General features: G+C 42.5%; 2 protein-coding genes across 20 annotated transcripts in view; one reads left to right on the top strand and one right to left on the bottom strand.

Moving 5' to 3' along the window:
- The first annotated feature begins 810 nt into the window (after window positions 1-810).
- On the top strand, window positions 811-1,600 carry LOC131678836 (DNA-directed RNA polymerase II subunit RPB11). The gene is made up of 3 exons (XM_058959232.1): window positions 811-1,025; window positions 1,088-1,177; window positions 1,248-1,600. The coding sequence occupies exons 1-3, from the start codon at window positions 973-975 to the stop codon at window positions 1,456-1,458; spliced, it is 354 nt and encodes a 117-aa protein (XP_058815215.1). The 5' UTR covers window positions 811-972; the 3' UTR covers window positions 1,459-1,600.
- LOC131678835 (restin homolog) overlaps window positions 1,519-18,428 on the bottom strand; it is a 289,770-nt gene continuing 272,860 nt past the window's right edge. For all 19 annotated transcript variants that reach the window (XM_058959209.1, XM_058959221.1, XM_058959223.1 and 16 more), the window contains one exon: window positions 1,519-2,041. In XM_058959209.1, the coding sequence (XP_058815192.1) occupies window positions 1,995-2,041 (47 nt within the window). In that variant the 3' untranslated portion in view covers window positions 1,519-1,994. The remainder of the gene's footprint in view (window positions 2,042-18,428) is intronic.

Below are 18,428 nucleotides of genomic sequence, written 5' to 3'. Positions count from 1 at the left end.
CAAAAGTACCTTCCTCCACGGAAGACCTCGACTGAGTCGAACCTCTCGTTTTGTTTTTGACAACACTAATAAGTGCGAAAGCGACGCACAACTCAAAAGTAAGTTAAAAGAACTTTTCTGCAGGTTGTTTTATTTAACCGTGTACAAAAAAGAGATACACGCAACCATAAAATAACCTACAGAATATGTTCTTTTAACTTTAGGTAGTTTTGAGCTGTGCGTCGCTTTCGCACTTATTAATGTTGTCAAAAACAAAACGAGAGATTTGACTCAGTCGAGGTCTTCCGTGCAGTAAGCTTTTGAGTTGTTTGGGGTATACTCAAAATTAGTTAAATTCAATTTAAAATTAAGTAAATTAAACTCAAGGTTGAGTTATTATTTTTGCCGTAGTTAAATGGAAACTACCTTCAACACGGTTTACCTAACTTTAGCTTCCTGCACGATACCACGAGATTGAGTCAAAAGTACTTAATTTTAGGTAGTTTTTCGGTGGCGTGTAGACTGATTACACCCAAGTTTGAATGAGTGTAGGTTGAACAGAGAATGGGCAAAAATCAAAAACGAAAAAGGCAGTTTTTCAATATCGTGTGTTAGATCTTCATAAAAATTAATCAGCAGTACTGTAACAACATTCTACAAAAGCTGATTGATTTTTATAAAGATCTAACAAACGGTGTGGAAAAAACTGCTTTTTTCGTTTTTGATTTATGCCCATTCTTTGGCCACCATAAATAACAGCTATTCCACTGTGCGTATACGCCTAGCATCTCTATAGATCTATCATGAACGCACTCATTTCTCATGGTGACAGATCATTCAACAAAACTGAAAGTGCAATCCGATGAAACGCCGATTAAAACACAAGAAATCGAAATCGTAGTTTGTAATTTATTAATTAATCACACATCAACAGAATTTATATAAAATAAACAAAAATAATTTAATTACTATTTCTGTAAAAAGCGGTAAATAATGAACGCACCACCTACCTTCGAATCATTCCTCTTATATGAGGGCGAGAAAAAGTAAGTAGTTTTTTGTCCATATACCATAGTTCAAGACAAAACTAATCAGTGCTCTAACACAGAATCATCAAGGAACTGGACACCAAAGTACCGAATGCCGCAATCTTCACAGTGAACAAGGAGGACCATACCCTCGGAAACATGATCCGCAAGTAAGTATCTACCATTCGGCTTTGTTCTCTTAAACAGCACTGAATAATTTTCAACCTACCGCTTCAACAGTCAACTGTTGAAAGACCCGAACGTCCTCTTCGCCGGTTACAAACTTCCGCATCCACTGGAGCACAAGTTCGTCATTCGAATCCAGACAACATCCGATTATTCCCCGCAGGAAGCGTTCATGAATGCCATCACCGATCTGCTGTCCGAGTTGTCCCTGTTCGAGGAACGTTTCAAAGAAGCCTACAAGGAGAAGAAGGAAGGAGTCGACTAGGCGTAGAACGGGAAGAGGGTGAGTTTCTCAGTATTTCCGTTCGAGACGAGGAGTCGCACGCTCAGTTTGACAGTGTTTTATTATCCTATCTATCCTGTTCTAGTAATATCTATTGTGTGAAATAAATAAAAGACGGTACTCAGCTGGTTGGTTTGTCTAAAGGAATATCACTGTGAATAACAAACATCTTTCGCAACAGTAGGAAAAAATCGTGAACTTCTGTTCAATGCCTGTTTCTATACTGCTTTACAAACCCGTTCCAAGTTTTTGGGGCTCAGCCTAACTTTTACAAAAACAGATTAAAATAAAATAAATTATGATTCGTTGAATTTTTTTTCGCCGGTAACGACGTTCACTCTTGGAAATAGATGCAACAGTTGCCCAACGTTCGTATATTGGGTGGGCAAGTAACAACATGAACTCGAACGAAAACAGGATCCGATGATAACAGTCAAAAGCATGCGCGTGTGTACCTTCTCCTCGTCACCACCTGCTGTGCATGAGGGTATCTTGTTTCTCGTGTACTTCCCTTTCCACTAGTATGTCTCATCGTCAGGACATTCGCCCAGTTCGTGACCAAATACTGCAAAGAGAAATTATTCGTTAGATCATTGAATATTTGGTAGGGTGCTTATGATGAAATTGAGTTTGGAATCTTTACTGAACGGATAATGAATTGTCGAGTAATATTTGATATCTCGTGTAAATCGCACCCTGATAAGCAACACGTCGATGCTGACACACGCAAAACAAACCAAAATATAATATTTACTTGGCATAGTCATTTGGACATTTTTCTCGGGCACCTCCGGGTGCAGGTATGGTGGTCAATTTGGTCAACGAGACCATTCCCAATTTTACGCCGATTGGCTGTGAATGACCTAGAACTACAAATTCAAGTTGTTTGGCACCCATTTTTGCAAAATTTTTATCTTATCTTAATTATCTTTTTGCATTTGCATTCATCTCGGTTACCGGAAACCGGAAGTCAAATCGGAATTTAATAGTAATTTACGGGGTTACAACAACCTTCATTTGACACACAGTTTGGTCAAATCGGTATAGCCATCTCCGAGAAACCGATGTAACTGTTATTCTAAATTTGGTTAGTTCCGCCGGAAAACTGTCGATGGTGGCCAATGTGGTCAAAGAGACTTTGAATTACTGTTAGTGACATAAAACTGCAACTCGGAGTTGGAATCCAACAAAATTGAGAAAGAGCAAGAACTCCGGACATATGGAGTAGGCGCGGCAAATCCGTTCGCCAGAAGTGGTTTGATGAGGTCACCTTCAGCGAGAGCAGGAGGAGGAGAAGCAGTAGCAGCAACATCCACAGCAGAGCAGGGTGAGTAAAACTGCACAGAAGCCCAAAGTAGTGGCAGCGAAGTACTTGGTGGAGGAGCTACACAAGTTTGTGGATGCGAGAAACAATGCCCAAGACATTAAGGAAATGGTTCTCAGAATCCGAAAGGCGCTACTGTCTGCCGTGAAGGAGTATGACATGACCACGCTGAGCGCTGATGTAGCTGAGCGTCGGCTAAGGATACTATCTTCCTAGCCCTCCCTGAAGCAGAGAAAGGAGAAGCTGGTTGGGTTGGAGAACGAGCCAGTTGGCCTTACTCCAAAGAGGACAAGAGCCTCGCCAGGAGCCGGAAGATCAGGGGGGTCCAAGAAGCAGACGAGCGAAAACGCTCTTACTGCTGAAGGGAAGGACACTACTCAACAGAGAGAAAGCTGGAGTACCGTTGTAAGTCGGAAGGTGAGTGACAGAGCTCGGGTAGTGGATTCAATTTCCGCCCTAAGCATACTGCTTGTGCCTTGAAAACAGTTCGCATTGCCCGTCCAGAACTCTCGAGGCGGTCCCCTACGCGATACGAATCGCCGTACTGCCCGTATGCTGGACTCCGTGCTCAAAGAATGCACTACTTCCAGGCGCACGGCTTTCATTGTTAGGCAGGTGATGAGAACTACCCAGCGTTTTGCGTTGCTTCTGCCCACCTTAACTAGTACCGGTCCGAAGTAATCTAGACCAACGAAAGTAAATGGTAGAACAAAGCCTGTCAGTCGCATCTCTGGAAGCGGAGCAATGGCTGCTGGTTTTGGGACCGTTTTCATCACGCGGCACCAACCGTAGTTCTTGGCAACCTTCTTCACAAGCGACCTGAGTTTGGCGATCTCGAAGCGTTGCCGAATCTCGTTGACGATGGTTTCTTGGTTAGCGTGACGGAAACGGCGATGATACCAGTCTACAATAATAAATGTGATTCGGTAGTGTTTGAGGGGGTTGAAACTTAACTTCGTCCGGTGCATATGGTGCAGCACCGATTCGTCCTCGCATCCGTAAAATCTTGTCATCTAGGAATGGCCAAGTCTTAAAGATAGAGCTGGACTTGTCGACGATACGGTGACGGTCTTTTGGCATGCCTTGGGACTTGGTCAGTACAGTTATTTCGAGCGGGAAGGCTTCGATTTGTGTCATCATCCACAAAACGTGTTCAGCTCGTTGTAGTTCATCCTGAGTAAGTATACCGAGTTCCAGATGTCGACCCTTGCTCGTCCGAAGTAGGTTGTCGAGGTAACGGAGAATATAGGCTGTAGCAGGGTGCAATCTGGTCCATGAACTAAAGCGAGAGACATTCATGTTCGGAGCGAAATTACCTAGATTGAAATGAACCGGGCGAAGTTCTTCGTAAGTTTCGGGAACTGACTGTTCTTAAGGCCACTGAGCCCTAAGCTTCTGCAGAATATCTTGTGGTCGAAACCACGGACAGTTCATTGAAATTCGCGGTCTAAGATTCGTGGAGACGTGTCTCCAATCTCTCGGTTCGGTCGACATTCGTATTTCGCCCACACGAACTGCAACGAATTGTTGATACCGACGATGATCTTTTGATTTAATCCATCCGAGGCTCACGGTCGAATCAGTTCACATAGACTGCCGGGTAATCGAGAGCGAGTGATCCCAAGCAACCAAAAGTGCGTATAAGGAAGCTGCATAAACTTCCCGTTTTAAGTAATTTTGCGATACCTTTTTGGTACTAATAGCGGCTTAACCAGCTTTCAAGTTCCATTAAAGCTTAAGCAGCTTGAAAGTTCGCTAAGAACTTTATGTGAACTTTAAAGTGTGCTTTTTAAGTATTATCCGAACTTCTGGTTGCTTGGGATGGCTTTTAACCATGTTCAGCATTCGGGCACCGAGTGAAGCCGCCATCACTTCGAGTTTTGGGATCGACTGAGTTTTCAGCGGAGCAACCTTGGTTTCGGCGCCGATGAATGCCACTTGCACTTTCTCCTCTGCTTCTAAACGAAAGTATGCAACACATGAATACGCCACTTCGCTGGCATTCACGAAAACGTGCAGTTCAAGGCCATCGAAGGTTTTCAGGAAAGGCGACTGAAAGTAGCAGCGCTGGATTCGTAGTCCGTCCAGTTCCGGGAATAGTTTCGTCCATTGTCGCCATCGCACGTAGGTATCCAGTGAAATCTGTCGTTCTATCCTGTTCCTCTAGCCCAGATGTCCTGCATCAGAATTTTCCAGTCGACGAGAAAGAATGCGATGAAACCGAGAGGGTCGAAAACACTCATGACGACCTTGGGAACTTCTCGTTTGGTGGAAATATGTTCTACGTTAAGAATTTTCTGGAGGTCTCTTTGCATGGCAAAGGTGTACGCATATACGTCATCTTTCGGCAACCACTTCATTCCCAGCACCGACTCAGAGTTTTCCCCTCTCTTTAAGGTTAGATTTTTAGCTACATCCTCAGCAAGCTCGCCGATCCCCCGCAAGACATCCACCTCGTTCGACAAGAAGTCACGTAATGAAATGCACCGTCCTGAAGCTATCCAGGTAATCGTCCATGTAGTGTTTGTGCAGGATAGTGCGTGGAAATTCTTGGGAGATCTCCTGGGAGCTAGTCGCTCCGAATGTGGCCAAGTCCATAATCTTGATTTGGTGGAACATTCCCATTATGTCTCCACACACAGCAACCGGAAACTGTCGAAACTTGCAGAAGAGAAGAACACTCCGCCTACTTTCGCTGTTGCATCCAAGATTAATCTTGTCAAGAGTCTTGGGGTTGGTCACAACGCCAAGGGGAAGGTACCACTCCCGATTCACATCCACGGAGGTCAACTCGGCGAGATTTACCCTCTGTGCATAGCCCTTCCGCTCGTACTCCACTCTGTCTCCTGAAACCTTCTCGCCTAGTAATGGTTCTCGTTCAAATCTTCGTTTCAATGACATCATACGGCGAACTGCCATTGAGTAGATATCGGGAAAATTTGGGTTATCGGTGTTCCATAAGAGTCCAGCTTGGAAACCGGTTCCACCTTCTATGCGCCAGGTTGTCTCCGCCTGGATCCACCTAGCTCGCTTTTCGTGCTCAGGTTCTAGTGTTGCTTTCGGGATGGTAACACCAGAATTCTCCAGCACGAAGTAGTCACGAAGCTGCTCGTTCATCTTGCGGTCCGGATCGGATACCGCTCCAACGTGGAAGTTGACGATTTCTGTTGAGGTTGAGCACCTCGGGATACACCCCTAGATGCTCCAGCCTAGTCGGCATTTTGCGGCGATTGAATCTCGAAACTTCAGTGGAACACAGAGTCGCAGATTATCCAAACCGATCAGCAGCTGTGGCTGAACCAACTTATAGTCTTCCAATGGTAGGTCCCGCAGATGCGAGAAGCGGCTTGTTAGATCGTGGTGCTTGAGGGTTTGAGACGGGAGGAACAGGTGACGCACTGTACGAGCATTGTTCAAGTGATACCGACGGCTCCCGCTATGGCCGGAGATATCCAGCTACTCGAGTAACATTTCCAGTCCACCGCAAGGTGAGCTGTCCTTTCTGGCCGCAAACTGTGAGCGTCTGTGCGACCGACTGTTCCAGAAGGGTATAAGAAGAACCCTCATCGATGAAAATAATTCGAGAGCACGTTTTTCCGTACACGACCACCGGTAATACCCGAAACAATGGCCAATTGAACTCTCTAGAGGAAACGTGACTAGCAGAAACACTGACGTTGAGGTTGGTGGAGGAAGAGGAGTGGAGGAAAGTGTGGTATTTTTGACGACATCCTTTAATACCACATCCAGTCCACGACCGACATGACCATTTGCCGTGACTGTTCAGGCATGTGCTGCATAGGCTCTTCTGCTGGATCACGTTTCACCGTTCGTCTACGTTGGCTGCTTTGAATTGATCGCACTCGGATACAAGATGACCGTCACGCTCACATGCAAAACAAGATTTAACTGCTTGGTGGGTTTTTGTTCTGCCGCTCGGTGTGACTGGAGATTCCGGTACGTGTGCTTGGGCGCTGATGATGGTAGCATCCCTCGGTTTTGCGCTTGTCGGTTCGAACTGTGTTTACAAATCCAGGAAGATCATAGGTTACCTCCCTTGCAGCGGTCAGGAGTTCTGAGATGAACTCGCTAAAGGTTCCTAAATTCGCTGACTGGTGCCTTCTCTTAAATTCAGCCCAGCTCAGACGCATCGATCCAGGAAGTTTCTCCACTGGCTCCTGCATCAGGATTAGATTTGCTAAGTGGTTATGTTGACCGGCTACTTTTAAGTGGTCCACTAAGTTTTGCACTGCCAGTCCAAACTGCATCAGTGTCTCCAGTCGTTCGTGCCTCGGTGCCGGAACTTGGTTAATCCTGTTCAGGAGAGTTCAAATCAAGAGTTCTGGCCTGCCGTACAGTTTACGCAGGGTCTCGATGACGTGCTGTACACTCGACGGCAAAAGCAGACAATTTTTCACCGCCTCTAAAGCAATGCCTCTGAAGCATCGTTGTAGGCGGATGAGGTTCTCAGCATCCGAATAGCCATAGGTCGTCGTCGACTGTTCGTAGCTGCTGACGAAAACGGGCCAGTCCTCCGGGTTACCATTGGAGATGAGCGATTTGCTGCTGAGAGAGAATGCCGTCTTGGCCTTGGTGACCATTTGCTGGAGGAAGTTGAGGGGGTGGCTCCATCCTGTTTTGTTCACGCTGTGAAAATGCTGAACGGGGACTATCCGGTTGAAACGGAACATTCGAGTAGTTGTCTAACGTACTGATCTTTTAACCCGGAGGCGTGGAAAAAAAGCCGAAAGCACTGATAGCGACTTTGGAACTAGCTTCGGTTGGGGGACGGGCTTCGCCTAGAGACCACGCTTCGAAAAGGCTACGGAGATTACTTTGCTGTTGAAATGGTCGTTGGTATTTGCATGATTTCCCTCTGCCTCACTTGCCTTATCCTAATCCGCTAGCCAGCTCCTCACTAGCTCGCTTGGATCCAGATTCTAATTGTGCTAGCTGCCGCACAATTTCATTTCGCTTTTCCTTCGACTCCCGCCTTATTTCTTGTTGCAGCGACTGCATGGCCGATTTCTCTGCTAGCTTCCGTTCACAAATGCGCTTCTCTTCCTCAACAAGCTACCTTTTTTTCGTTCAGCTGGCGTTCGGCCTCTGCCAGTTCCAGACGCTTGAGCTCCTTCTTTTCATCTACCTCTTGTTCCCGGAGAAGCTGTTCCTGCTCGACTATCTTCAGTTGCTCCACGAGAGCGGCCCGGTTGCTGGAAATGGCACTTCTTTTGGCATTCGAGTTCTGCTTGCTGCGTTGGGATCCGGCACGAGTTTGTCTGGTGGAAGGTTTGAGCCGCTCTTTGGTGAACGTAGAGGCGGATGTTTTCTGTTTGCTGCTGTATGTCGCGCAAACATACTTGACACCAGATTCTTTCACCAGAGGCATCGACCCCTGCGCAGTCGAAATGTTCCTATAACATGTATAGACAGCACTGGACCATTTCATTTTCCGCAGCACCCGGACGGTCGCAGGATTGACAGTTGTATTCTGTGATGTCAGCACACGTGTTGGGACGATTATTCATCATTCCTAACCTCGAAACCATAAAAAATTTGAAGAATGTTGAGGTCATACGTTTCCCAACCTTTGAACGGAACAGATCGTTATACTTCACAGTGGTGTTCGGTGTTTAAGTTTCAGTGAGTGAAGGTCATCCTTTGTTCGTTCGTTAGCTGCCGTTCTGCTGGTGCCGGTAGTAAATCCAGTACATTATTTTCGCTGGAGCGGAACAATCGATGTTGTTACAGATTTGTTTTGTTCGTTTTTCCCCTCGTTTGCTTTCTTTCCTCTTCCCTTCTTTTACTCTACCTTGTAATCAAATAATAAGACACATCCCCGTTTATATAACGCTCTGCCCACGTGCTTAAATGGCCGAGGGCGAAATACCATCTAATGTTATCATGGAAGTCCCTGATCCTCCTAACACTCGCATTGCTTCCCGTATAAAGCAGTACCCACAAGGTTCCTCTGGGCCATGGGGTGTATATTTTCGGACCGAAGAGAAACCGGTTAATATGTTAAAACTTTTTCGGGATCTCTCTGCTGACTACCCGACCGTAACTCAGATAACACGTGTTCGGGCAAACAAGATACGTGTTCTAGTGAATGATCTCGGACAGGCAAACGCGATTGCTTGCTGTGAGCGCTTTACGCGGGAATTTAAGGCGCACGTGCCTGCTATGGCCGTAGAAATCGATGGGGTATTGTCCGAACCGGGCCTCAAATTCGAAGAACTGTTGGAGAACGGGGTTGGCTGCTTTAAGGACCCCCCGATCAGAATGAAATAACAAGATTATAACAGAACTCAATTTTCGTAACGTATTGTGCAATAAATTTGGTCTCGTTAGTAGTTAAAATAACAGAAAATTATAACAAGAAACAACGGGAGATATAGTTTTGAAATATTTTTGTTATGTGTTTCTGATTGGGCCCTCACTTCAACAGATATCTTGGAATGCAAACAATTGTATACCGCAAACACCGAGGGAGGTAAGACTACCTACTCTCTATCAGGCTCGCTTCGGGTGACATTCGCCGGGTCCTCTCTTTCGAACTATTTCCTCCTTGACAAGGTTCGCCTGTTTGTACCGCGGGTCATGAGCTGTAGCAATTGCAAGCAGTTGGGCCACACAGCCACATATTGGGGACCATTCATAAATTACGTAACGCAAAAATTGCCCAAAATTGACTCCCCCCTCCCCCCATGTAACAAATTGTCACACATTTCTCCATCCCCCCCTCCCCTATTACGTAACAAATTCCAAGAAAAATTATTTTTTCCTCCGTTGAAAACATGTTACGTAACGATCTAGCTAACTCCTCCTCCCCCCTTTGTCACAACATGTCACAACTTGTTGCACTCCCTCCCCCCCCCTAAAAGCGTTACGTAATTTATGAATGGTCCCTTGTGGACATAAGAAACGATGCCGCAAATGCGAGGGAGAGCATCAGGATGACTCTTGCGGCAGAAAAAACTGAAACTTCGCATGTTCTTAAATCATGCCCTGTCTAGAAACAGCGCGGGGATAAAATTAAGCGCTCCCTTAAGGAACGCTCGAGGAGCTCTTAAGGTTGCACAGAGAATGCGTAAAATTCGCAAACGAAAAAAGCAGTTTTTTTCCACACCGTATGTCAGATCTTCATAAAAATCAATCAGCGTATGTAGAATGTTGTTACTGTACTGCTGAATGATTTTTATGAAGATCTGACATACGTTGTGGAAAAAAAAACTGCTTTTTTCGTTTGCGAATTTTACGCATTCTCTGTGCAACCTTAAGCAGAAATGCTAAAAAATGTTTCGCCTTCTGTCCTGTCTGAAAATCCCCTTGCTGGTTTGGCTCGCGTTGAGCAAAAATCAAGAGGGAACATCTCTCGTTAACCCGGGGGGGGGGGGGTCCAGGAAGAGGAGAACTCTAGCCTCCCCTAGACTACCTCGTAAGGGTCCCAAGATGTCCTCCTCTGAGAGTGCTCCAACAACATCTGATAAATCCAACGGAAGTTGTGCCTTAAACCCGAAGCAATCTACTCCCGGATTTGGAAATTTTAATTCAAACAAGGAGTACCGGGCGCGAATACCTAAGGACGGTCTCCCACACTGTGGTGGAACAAAGAGTGCTCAGAGCTGTACGCGAAGAAGTCCACTGCCTATAAGGCCTTCCGGGAAGACGGGTTACCCGCTAGCTATCAACAGTACGCGTCGTTAGAAAGGCGAATGAAGAGTCTAATGAAAGCCAAAAAACGCAGTTATTAACGCCGGTTCGTCGACGGGTTAACGAGAGAAACAGCGATGAACACTCTATGGGGTACGGCTCGACGTATGCGTAACTGAAACAGTACCAACGAGAACATGGAATATCCAAACCGCTGGATATTCGCTTTCGCCAAGAAGATCTGTCCGGACTCTGTCCCGGTACAGAAAACGTACCGCGCCGCGTCTCCTCACGATACCGCGAACGAAATACCGTTTTCGATGGTGGAGTTCTCACTTGCTCTCTTACATGCAACAATAACGCCCCAGGGTTAGACAGAATCAAATTCAACTTGCTGAAGAATCTGCCTGACACTGCAAAAAGGCGCTTGTTGAATTTATTTAACAAGTTTCTTGAGGGTAACATTGTCCCTCATGACTGGAGGCAAGTGAAGATCATCGCCATCCAAAAACCAGGAAAACCAGCCTCCGACCACAAGTCGTATCGACCGATTGCAATGCTGTCCTGTATTCGGAAGTTGTTCGAGAAAATGATCCTGTTTTGGCTCGACAACTGGGTCGAAGCAAATGGCTTACTGCCAAATACACAATTTGGCTTCCGCAAAGGCAAAGGGACGAACGATTGCCTTGCGTTGCTTTCTACAGAAATCCAAATGGCCTATGCTAACAAAGAGCAGATGAAATCAGTCTTCTTGGATATTAAGGGGGCTTTTGACTCAGTTTCTATCAACATTCTGTCAGAGAAGCTGTACCAGCATGGTCTTTCACCTATTTTAAATAACTTTTTGCTAAACCTTTTGTCTGAAAAGCACATGCACTTTTCGCATGGCGATTTAACAACATCGCGATTTAGCTACATGGGTCTTCCCCAGGGCTCATGTTTAAGTCCCCTACTCTACAATTTTTACGTGAATGACATTGACGATTGTCTTGCCAATTCATGCACGCTAAGGCAACTTGCAGACGACGGAGTGGTCTCTGTTACAGGGCCCAAAGCTGCCGACTTGCAAGGACCATTACAAAATACTTTGGACAATTTGTCTGCTTGGGCTCTTCAGCTGGGTATTGAGTTCTCCAGGAGAAAACTGAGTTGGTTGTTTTTTCTAGGAAGCGTGAGCTGGCGCAACTCCAGCTTCTATTAATGGGTGCAACGATCAATCAGGTTTTCACATTTAAATATCTCGGGGTCTGGTTCGACTCTAAAGGTACCTGGGGATGTCACATTAGGTATCTGAAACAGAAATGCCAACAAAGGATCAATTTTCTCCGGACAATAACTGGAACATGGTGGGGTGTTGGTGATGGAGTACGGGTGTTTCTGTTTCCGCTCCGCTGCGAACATACACTTCATCAAACTGGAGAGAATCCAGTATCGTTGCTTGCGCATTGCCTTGGGTTGCATGCACTCGACCCATACGATGAGTCTCGAAGTGCTGGCGGGCGTTCTTCCGCTAAAAAATCGATTTTGGGAACTCTCATATCGATTGCTCATCCGATGCGACATTCTGAACCCGTTGGTGATTCAAAATTTCGAGAGGCTCGTCGAGCTTAAGTCTCAAACCCGTTTTATGTCCTTGTACTTCGACTACATGGCACAGAGCATCAATCCTTCTTCATATAATCCTGACCGTGTCCCTTTCTTTGATACTTCTGATTCAACCGTATTTTTCGACACATCCATGAAGGAAGAGACCCGTGAAATCCCGGATCATATACGCCCACAAGTGATCCCTAATATATTTTATAATAAATTCCGAGAATTCGACTGCGACAAAATGTTCTACACCGACGGATCAAACCACGATGGGTCCACTGGCTTCGGTATCTTCAATGATAATGTCACCGCTTCATTCTAGCTCAATGATTCTGCCTCAGTTTACGTCGCCAAATTAGCCGCAATTGACTATGCCCTTGTGATCATCGACACTTTGCCCACAGATCACTACTTCATCATTTCGGATAGCCTCAGCTCTATCGAGGCTCTTCGTGCGGTGAAGCCTAAAAGCAATTCCCGTATTTTCTGGGGAAGATACGGGAGTCTCTGCGTAAGTTATCTGAAAAATCTTACCAGATTACCTTTGTTTGGGTCCCCTCTCATTGCTCTATCCCGGGTAACGAAAAAGCCCACTCTTTAGCAAAGGTGGGCGCTTTAGAAAGAGACATCTACGAAAGACCAATTTGCTTCAAGGAATTTTTCAGTATTTGTCATCAGAGAACACTCGACAGTTGGCAAAACTCGTGGAGCAATGGGGAACTTGGACGATGGTTACATTCTGTGGTCCCGAAGGTATCAACGAAACCTTGGTTCAGGGGGATGGATGTTAGTCGGGATTTAATACGTGTAATGTCCCGGCTTATGTCCAACCACTACACATTGGATGCGCATTTGCGGCGTATTGGCCTCACGGAGAGTAGTCGGTTCGCTTGTAATGAAGGTTATCACGATATCGATCACGTTGTCTGGGTATGCGCTGGGTATTGTGACGCCAGGTCTCAGTTAAAGAATTCCTTTCGGGCCCGAGGTAGATCACCCAATGTCCCAGTTCGGGATATGCTGGCAAATCGAGATCCCCCCTATATGTCCCTTATTTATATCTTTATAAAAAACGATAAACATCCCAATTTAGACCCTCTCTCTTATTTCTCGTTTCCAGAAGCTCCCTGACCTTCCTTGTAGACCCGACCAGTGCCAGAGTGCCACTATGCGACCGCCATCGCCCTGCATAGAAGGAAGTTGAAGCGAGAGCGACTCGATGGTCTGATAACTTCCCCGCGGGTCTGAAGAATACCATCCGCCAACTCGGTACTCGACTACCTACTGACAAGGCACTGTGTCGCTGATCTCCCATTTTCCCGAAAGTTACAAGTTCTGCTCTTCTCTCCATGTCATCATGTACGCATTCTCTCCCCTGTCCTTGATACAACTGCTGCTACACCGATGATGGAAATAAGCCCCCCTTTGAATATCTTAACCAAGCATAAGTTTCGTTCAAAAAAATCAAATTTGTATTCTGTATTCCTAGTTTTAAGATAGCTGTTAATTTTATTTTTCATTAAAAATATTGTCCCCTATCTTGTAAATAGAATTGTATCATTAGTTTTAAGATATCTGTGAAATTTGTCATAAATATTTGTTCCCCCCTTTTAAATTCCAAACTGTATATTTAGTTTTGCGATAGCTGTAAAATGTTTTGTAAAAAACTATTCCTCCCCTATTGAACATCAAACTGGATTCCTTGTTTTAAAATTTTTCATTTGAAAAATCTTTTGCCCCCACTCTTGTATATAGAACTGTATTTCTAGTCTTAAGATAGCTCTAGAATTCTTCCTCTCAATATAAAAAATATCTGAACATTGTAACCTCCTAGTTTTAAGTATTTAAAATGTAAAAAACAAAATAATTTGGCACCGACAAGCTAACGCATTTGTGCCTATCAAATAAACGAACTGATTAAAAAAAAAGAATGTTGAGGTAATTTTTTTTGTGGAAGTCCTAATTGAGAAAGCAGATAGTTTCAATAATTGTCAGCTTCAAGCTGTAAATAATTTTATTATAGAGGAATTCCACGAAGAGCCGTCCAATTTTGTAAAAAATCGTGACCGACCATCTTCGATTTTGATGAAACTTTTTACGTTGCGCCTATGTGGGAAATTAAGTATATTCAAGAGATAATCAAATCATTTTGTCTCAAGGGCAACTTTTTAAAAGGGCGTATGTGTTTTTGCGTGCACTACTTTCTAAAAAATATTGTTCAAGAACCATAATTTGTACAGCAAAATTATTCGAGAATGCGTTGCAGGGCATTCATTAATCTTTTTAAAAAAATATACACTGAAAAAAAATGTACCGATTTTCAAAAAATTTATAATTTATATTAAAAATTGAAATTAAAAAAAAACCATTTTTTTTTATTTTTTGCCAGCGAAAACCTAATTAAAAACCTATTTTAATCCACCTAGCGGTGCAATTGTGCCTTTCTCAATCATGAATCACGAGAATGTGTGCGTTGTTTATATTCATTAAAAACTTTCAAATGCATATATTACATTTTATTATTATACATCACATGACAACTATATACAGGAAAATAAATCATTATTCGAGTTCTAAAATTTTGAAAAAGAAAAAAACAGCCACGGAAATATTGAACTGAAAAAAGGTGCGAAATCGGCAAAGTCCCAAAAAGTCGATTTTTATAAATAAAATTTTTTCGAGATAACATAAAATCTCGACGTTTCATGCATTTTAAAGATCATTGGCATCAAAAATACGAATTCGATTTCTGAAATTTCATGGGGTCCCCCCTTTGAAAAAAAATTTGAGTTCCGGCTTATATGGGAATTTCATATGTGACCGGACGATTTAGTCTATATTTCCGGACCCATATAAGCGATCCGTTCGAAATTTTATAGACATCTGTGGGGATATTATAGCTATTATTTGGGACTAAGTTTGTGAAAATCGGCCCAACCATTTCCGGGAAACTGATGTGAGTAGATCGGTAGGTAGGTGGTAGATAGGCGGCGCGCCGCCGTTGCATTTTTCCCGCGCCGACAATTCGCGAGCTCTAAAATTATTGGCTCATAATTTTATCCACAAATCTAGGAACATTGTCTATGGACCGAACAGACGACGTTAACTGATTCATGATTTATCACATCTTGATCATTATTTGGTATTAGTGGTCGTCAATTGGATTACAAAATTAAAATAATCTTGATATTTTCTCGAAAACCATTACACGACACTCGTTATATAATTCAAAGATCCATTCTTGCTTCGTCAACTCGTTATAGCATATGAGTTTCAATTCACCATTCGTGTGCGTGAAATGGTCCACAAATTAAAAAAAAACTTCCACGTTCAAGATATATGTGCCTGAAATTTACGATTATGTGCCTGATGCTAATCTTTGCACGTAATCAATTTCACTGGAACGCAGTGTATTATTCATTGATTTTTTAACCGATTCTTAATTCCTAATATGCTACACACGATTCACCAGTCGAGCTCGTGAAACTGTTCATGATGTAATTCATGAAGTAATTAATTTTCCACATAATCTTATTATACTTACGTAAAAAATTACAAGGAACTCAGACTATTATTCATGGATTATTCGCTCTGCTTTTTGGTTTTGAAATTTCTATGTGAGCTATTGTGTACAACTGCTAGCAACCAGTCTCATAGGCACGAGCATTAGATACAAAGACATTACTAGGACCTGTAACCCTGTTATTCCTTTGTTAAAATTCAGAGAAATGTTCGGAATTAAATGAAACTGCGCTGAGCAAAATACATTACCTAACCACAATTCATGTCCGTGAAATAATTTAGAAAACTATAAGACACGTGACTCTGTGTAAAAAATCCAACGGTAAGCTCAAGACTAAAATATCACGATAACACGACGAGAATTTACAAAAATCCTTGCACGTCGTTCAATTCTTGACTGTTTTAGTCAATAAAGTTAATACAAATCAATGTTTCATCGAGTTATGAATTAGAATCATAAAAATATTAAACATATTCAGACACAACCACCTACTAAACATTTGAGTATAATGTCATCTTTTTTTTGCGTGAACTAGTTTTGTGAAAACACAAAAATTATTTTCAATGCGTGGTTTATTTATAATTGATTGAATCGCTACCTATTTAAAAAAAAAATTTCTCGAAGAATAGTTGAGCAAAGTGACCTTGACTTTTCGCGACGCTGGTGCACAGATGTGGCGATTAGGGCATTGCAAAAAAATTTTTTTTTGAATTCTCAAAGGCCCCCCCTCTTATATTGTGACAAATGTCAAAGTAAGCTCAGATGCCAAATTTCACATCATTTGGACAATTTTAGACCCCCGCCCACTTCGCTTGAAATTTTTTGAAATTGGTACTATGGGAAAATATGGAGGAAAAATACATTAAATGCTATAATTTTTGAAGTAGCAATCAGAAAATTACAATTTATATCTCTTTTGGAAGGAAATAATCTAAGTATTTGAATGAAGATATATTTGTTTCTTGAAAGATACGGAAAAGTGAGGTACTGGGTCATTTTGGCCCCAATTTTTAATGATTTTTCTGCTCCGTGAGGCAAATCATACATATTTTGTAGTTTTTCTAATGTGAAAAAATCTCAGAAATAGAACGGAACCCTTTTGACCTTAGTTCGAATACGAGAAGTTGGGGTTATAGGGCTTTTTGTCAGTCATATAAAATTTTATCATTTTCTCATGCATATATCTCCATTATTCTTCAATCAATTTTCATAAAATGTAACTTATTGAACGCGTAAAATTCTGAGGAATAAAACAAAAATAAAAACGTTAAAGGTAAAATTCAGAAACATCAAACTTTTTGATATTTACTCTACAAATCTCATTTTTTTTCATTATTTGTCCTAATACCTCAACTTCCCCTATTTTTCCAGGAATGAAACTTTTCTCATGTGATCCCTAAGCATATTTTACACTAAAAGTAGTAAATTAAATAAGAATTTTGTTGTTAAATGGAGTTAATACGCGCGATTTTATGATAAAAATGTGAAATCGACACTATATGTCAGATAATTTGATGTTCCTGAATTTTACCGGTAACGAATCTATTTTTGTTATAATCCTAAGGATTTTCCACGTTCAACAAGGTATAGTTTATGAAAATTGAGTGAAGAATAATAGAGATATATTCACGAGAAAATGATGAAGTCTAATATGAATTTCAAAAGGCCATTTAACCCCAACTTCTCGTATTCGGACTAAGGTCAAAAGGGTTCCGTTTGATTTCTGAGATATTTTACATTAGAAAAACTACAAAATATGTATGATTTGCATCACAGAGCAGAAAAATCATCAAAAATAGAGGATTTTGGGGCCAAAATGACCCAGTACCCCACTTTCCCGTATTTTTCTAGAAACAAATATATCTCCATTCAAATACTAAGATTATTTCCTTCCAAAAGAGGTATAAATTTTTATTTTCTGATTGCTACTTCAAAAGTTATAGCATTTAATGTATTTTTTCTCCATATTTTCCCATAGTACCAATTTCAAAAAATTTCAAGCGAAGTGGGCGGGGGTCTAAAATTGTCCAAATGATGTGAAATTTGGCATCTGAGCTTACTTTGACATTTGTCACAATATGAGAGGGGGGGCCTTTGAGAATTCAAAAAAAAATTTTTTTGCAATGCCCTAGTGGCGATGCAGAGGGTAAGAATGTATGCAATGGATTAGAATTTGTTGGTCCCCGGAACTGCTGGAGAAATTGGCGGGGTGCAGGTGCTACGAAAACTAGAGATACGCTCAGGCCATTTTCAATCAGACTTGTTTAGTGATCAGTTTCAACCTAACAGGAGCTAACACGTCAAGTCGTGAAATGATTATGATTGATAGTAACTGTATATTTAGGTTTCGTCAGGGTGTAGATCTGTATGATTGCAGCACATCGAGCATACTTTGCACTCAAGATAGAAGCAGATCGTACGTTGTAAGAAAATGTAGTACCAGGGAATCGTATTCCTTATCATTGTGGCGATTTTGTACTTACAAGGAGTAAAAGTAAACACCAGCCTGGAAAATGAGGTAATGTGTCTACCTTGAAAGGTCCTTACACGATCATTAAAAGTGACATTTCTGCGCAGTAATGCCAATAATAACGCCTCGTGTTAGGGTACCTGATATCTGCGGGATTCTAATGGCGATTTCGCTTGAACCTGAAACTGAGTCAGGTTCTAACCCCAACTGCTGTCAGTTCATACATTTTGACAGCAGTTGGGGTTAGGAACTGACTCAGTTTCGCTTCAAACGAAAACCACATAAAAGAGCGATGGTAAACAACCCAGGGACAACTTGACAGATAGTGCTTGTTTCATATATGCACCACTGATTTGATGGTGGCGCTAGTATGCCTTCTCTGTATGAGT

This window comes from Topomyia yanbarensis, chromosome 2 (assembly GCF_030247195.1).
Source record: "Topomyia yanbarensis strain Yona2022 chromosome 2, ASM3024719v1, whole genome shotgun sequence".
Taxonomy (NCBI): domain Eukaryota; kingdom Metazoa; phylum Arthropoda; class Insecta; order Diptera; family Culicidae; genus Topomyia; species Topomyia yanbarensis.
The sequence above is the reverse complement of the archived record's forward strand: the minus strand, read 5'-3'. Positions and strand labels throughout refer to the sequence as shown.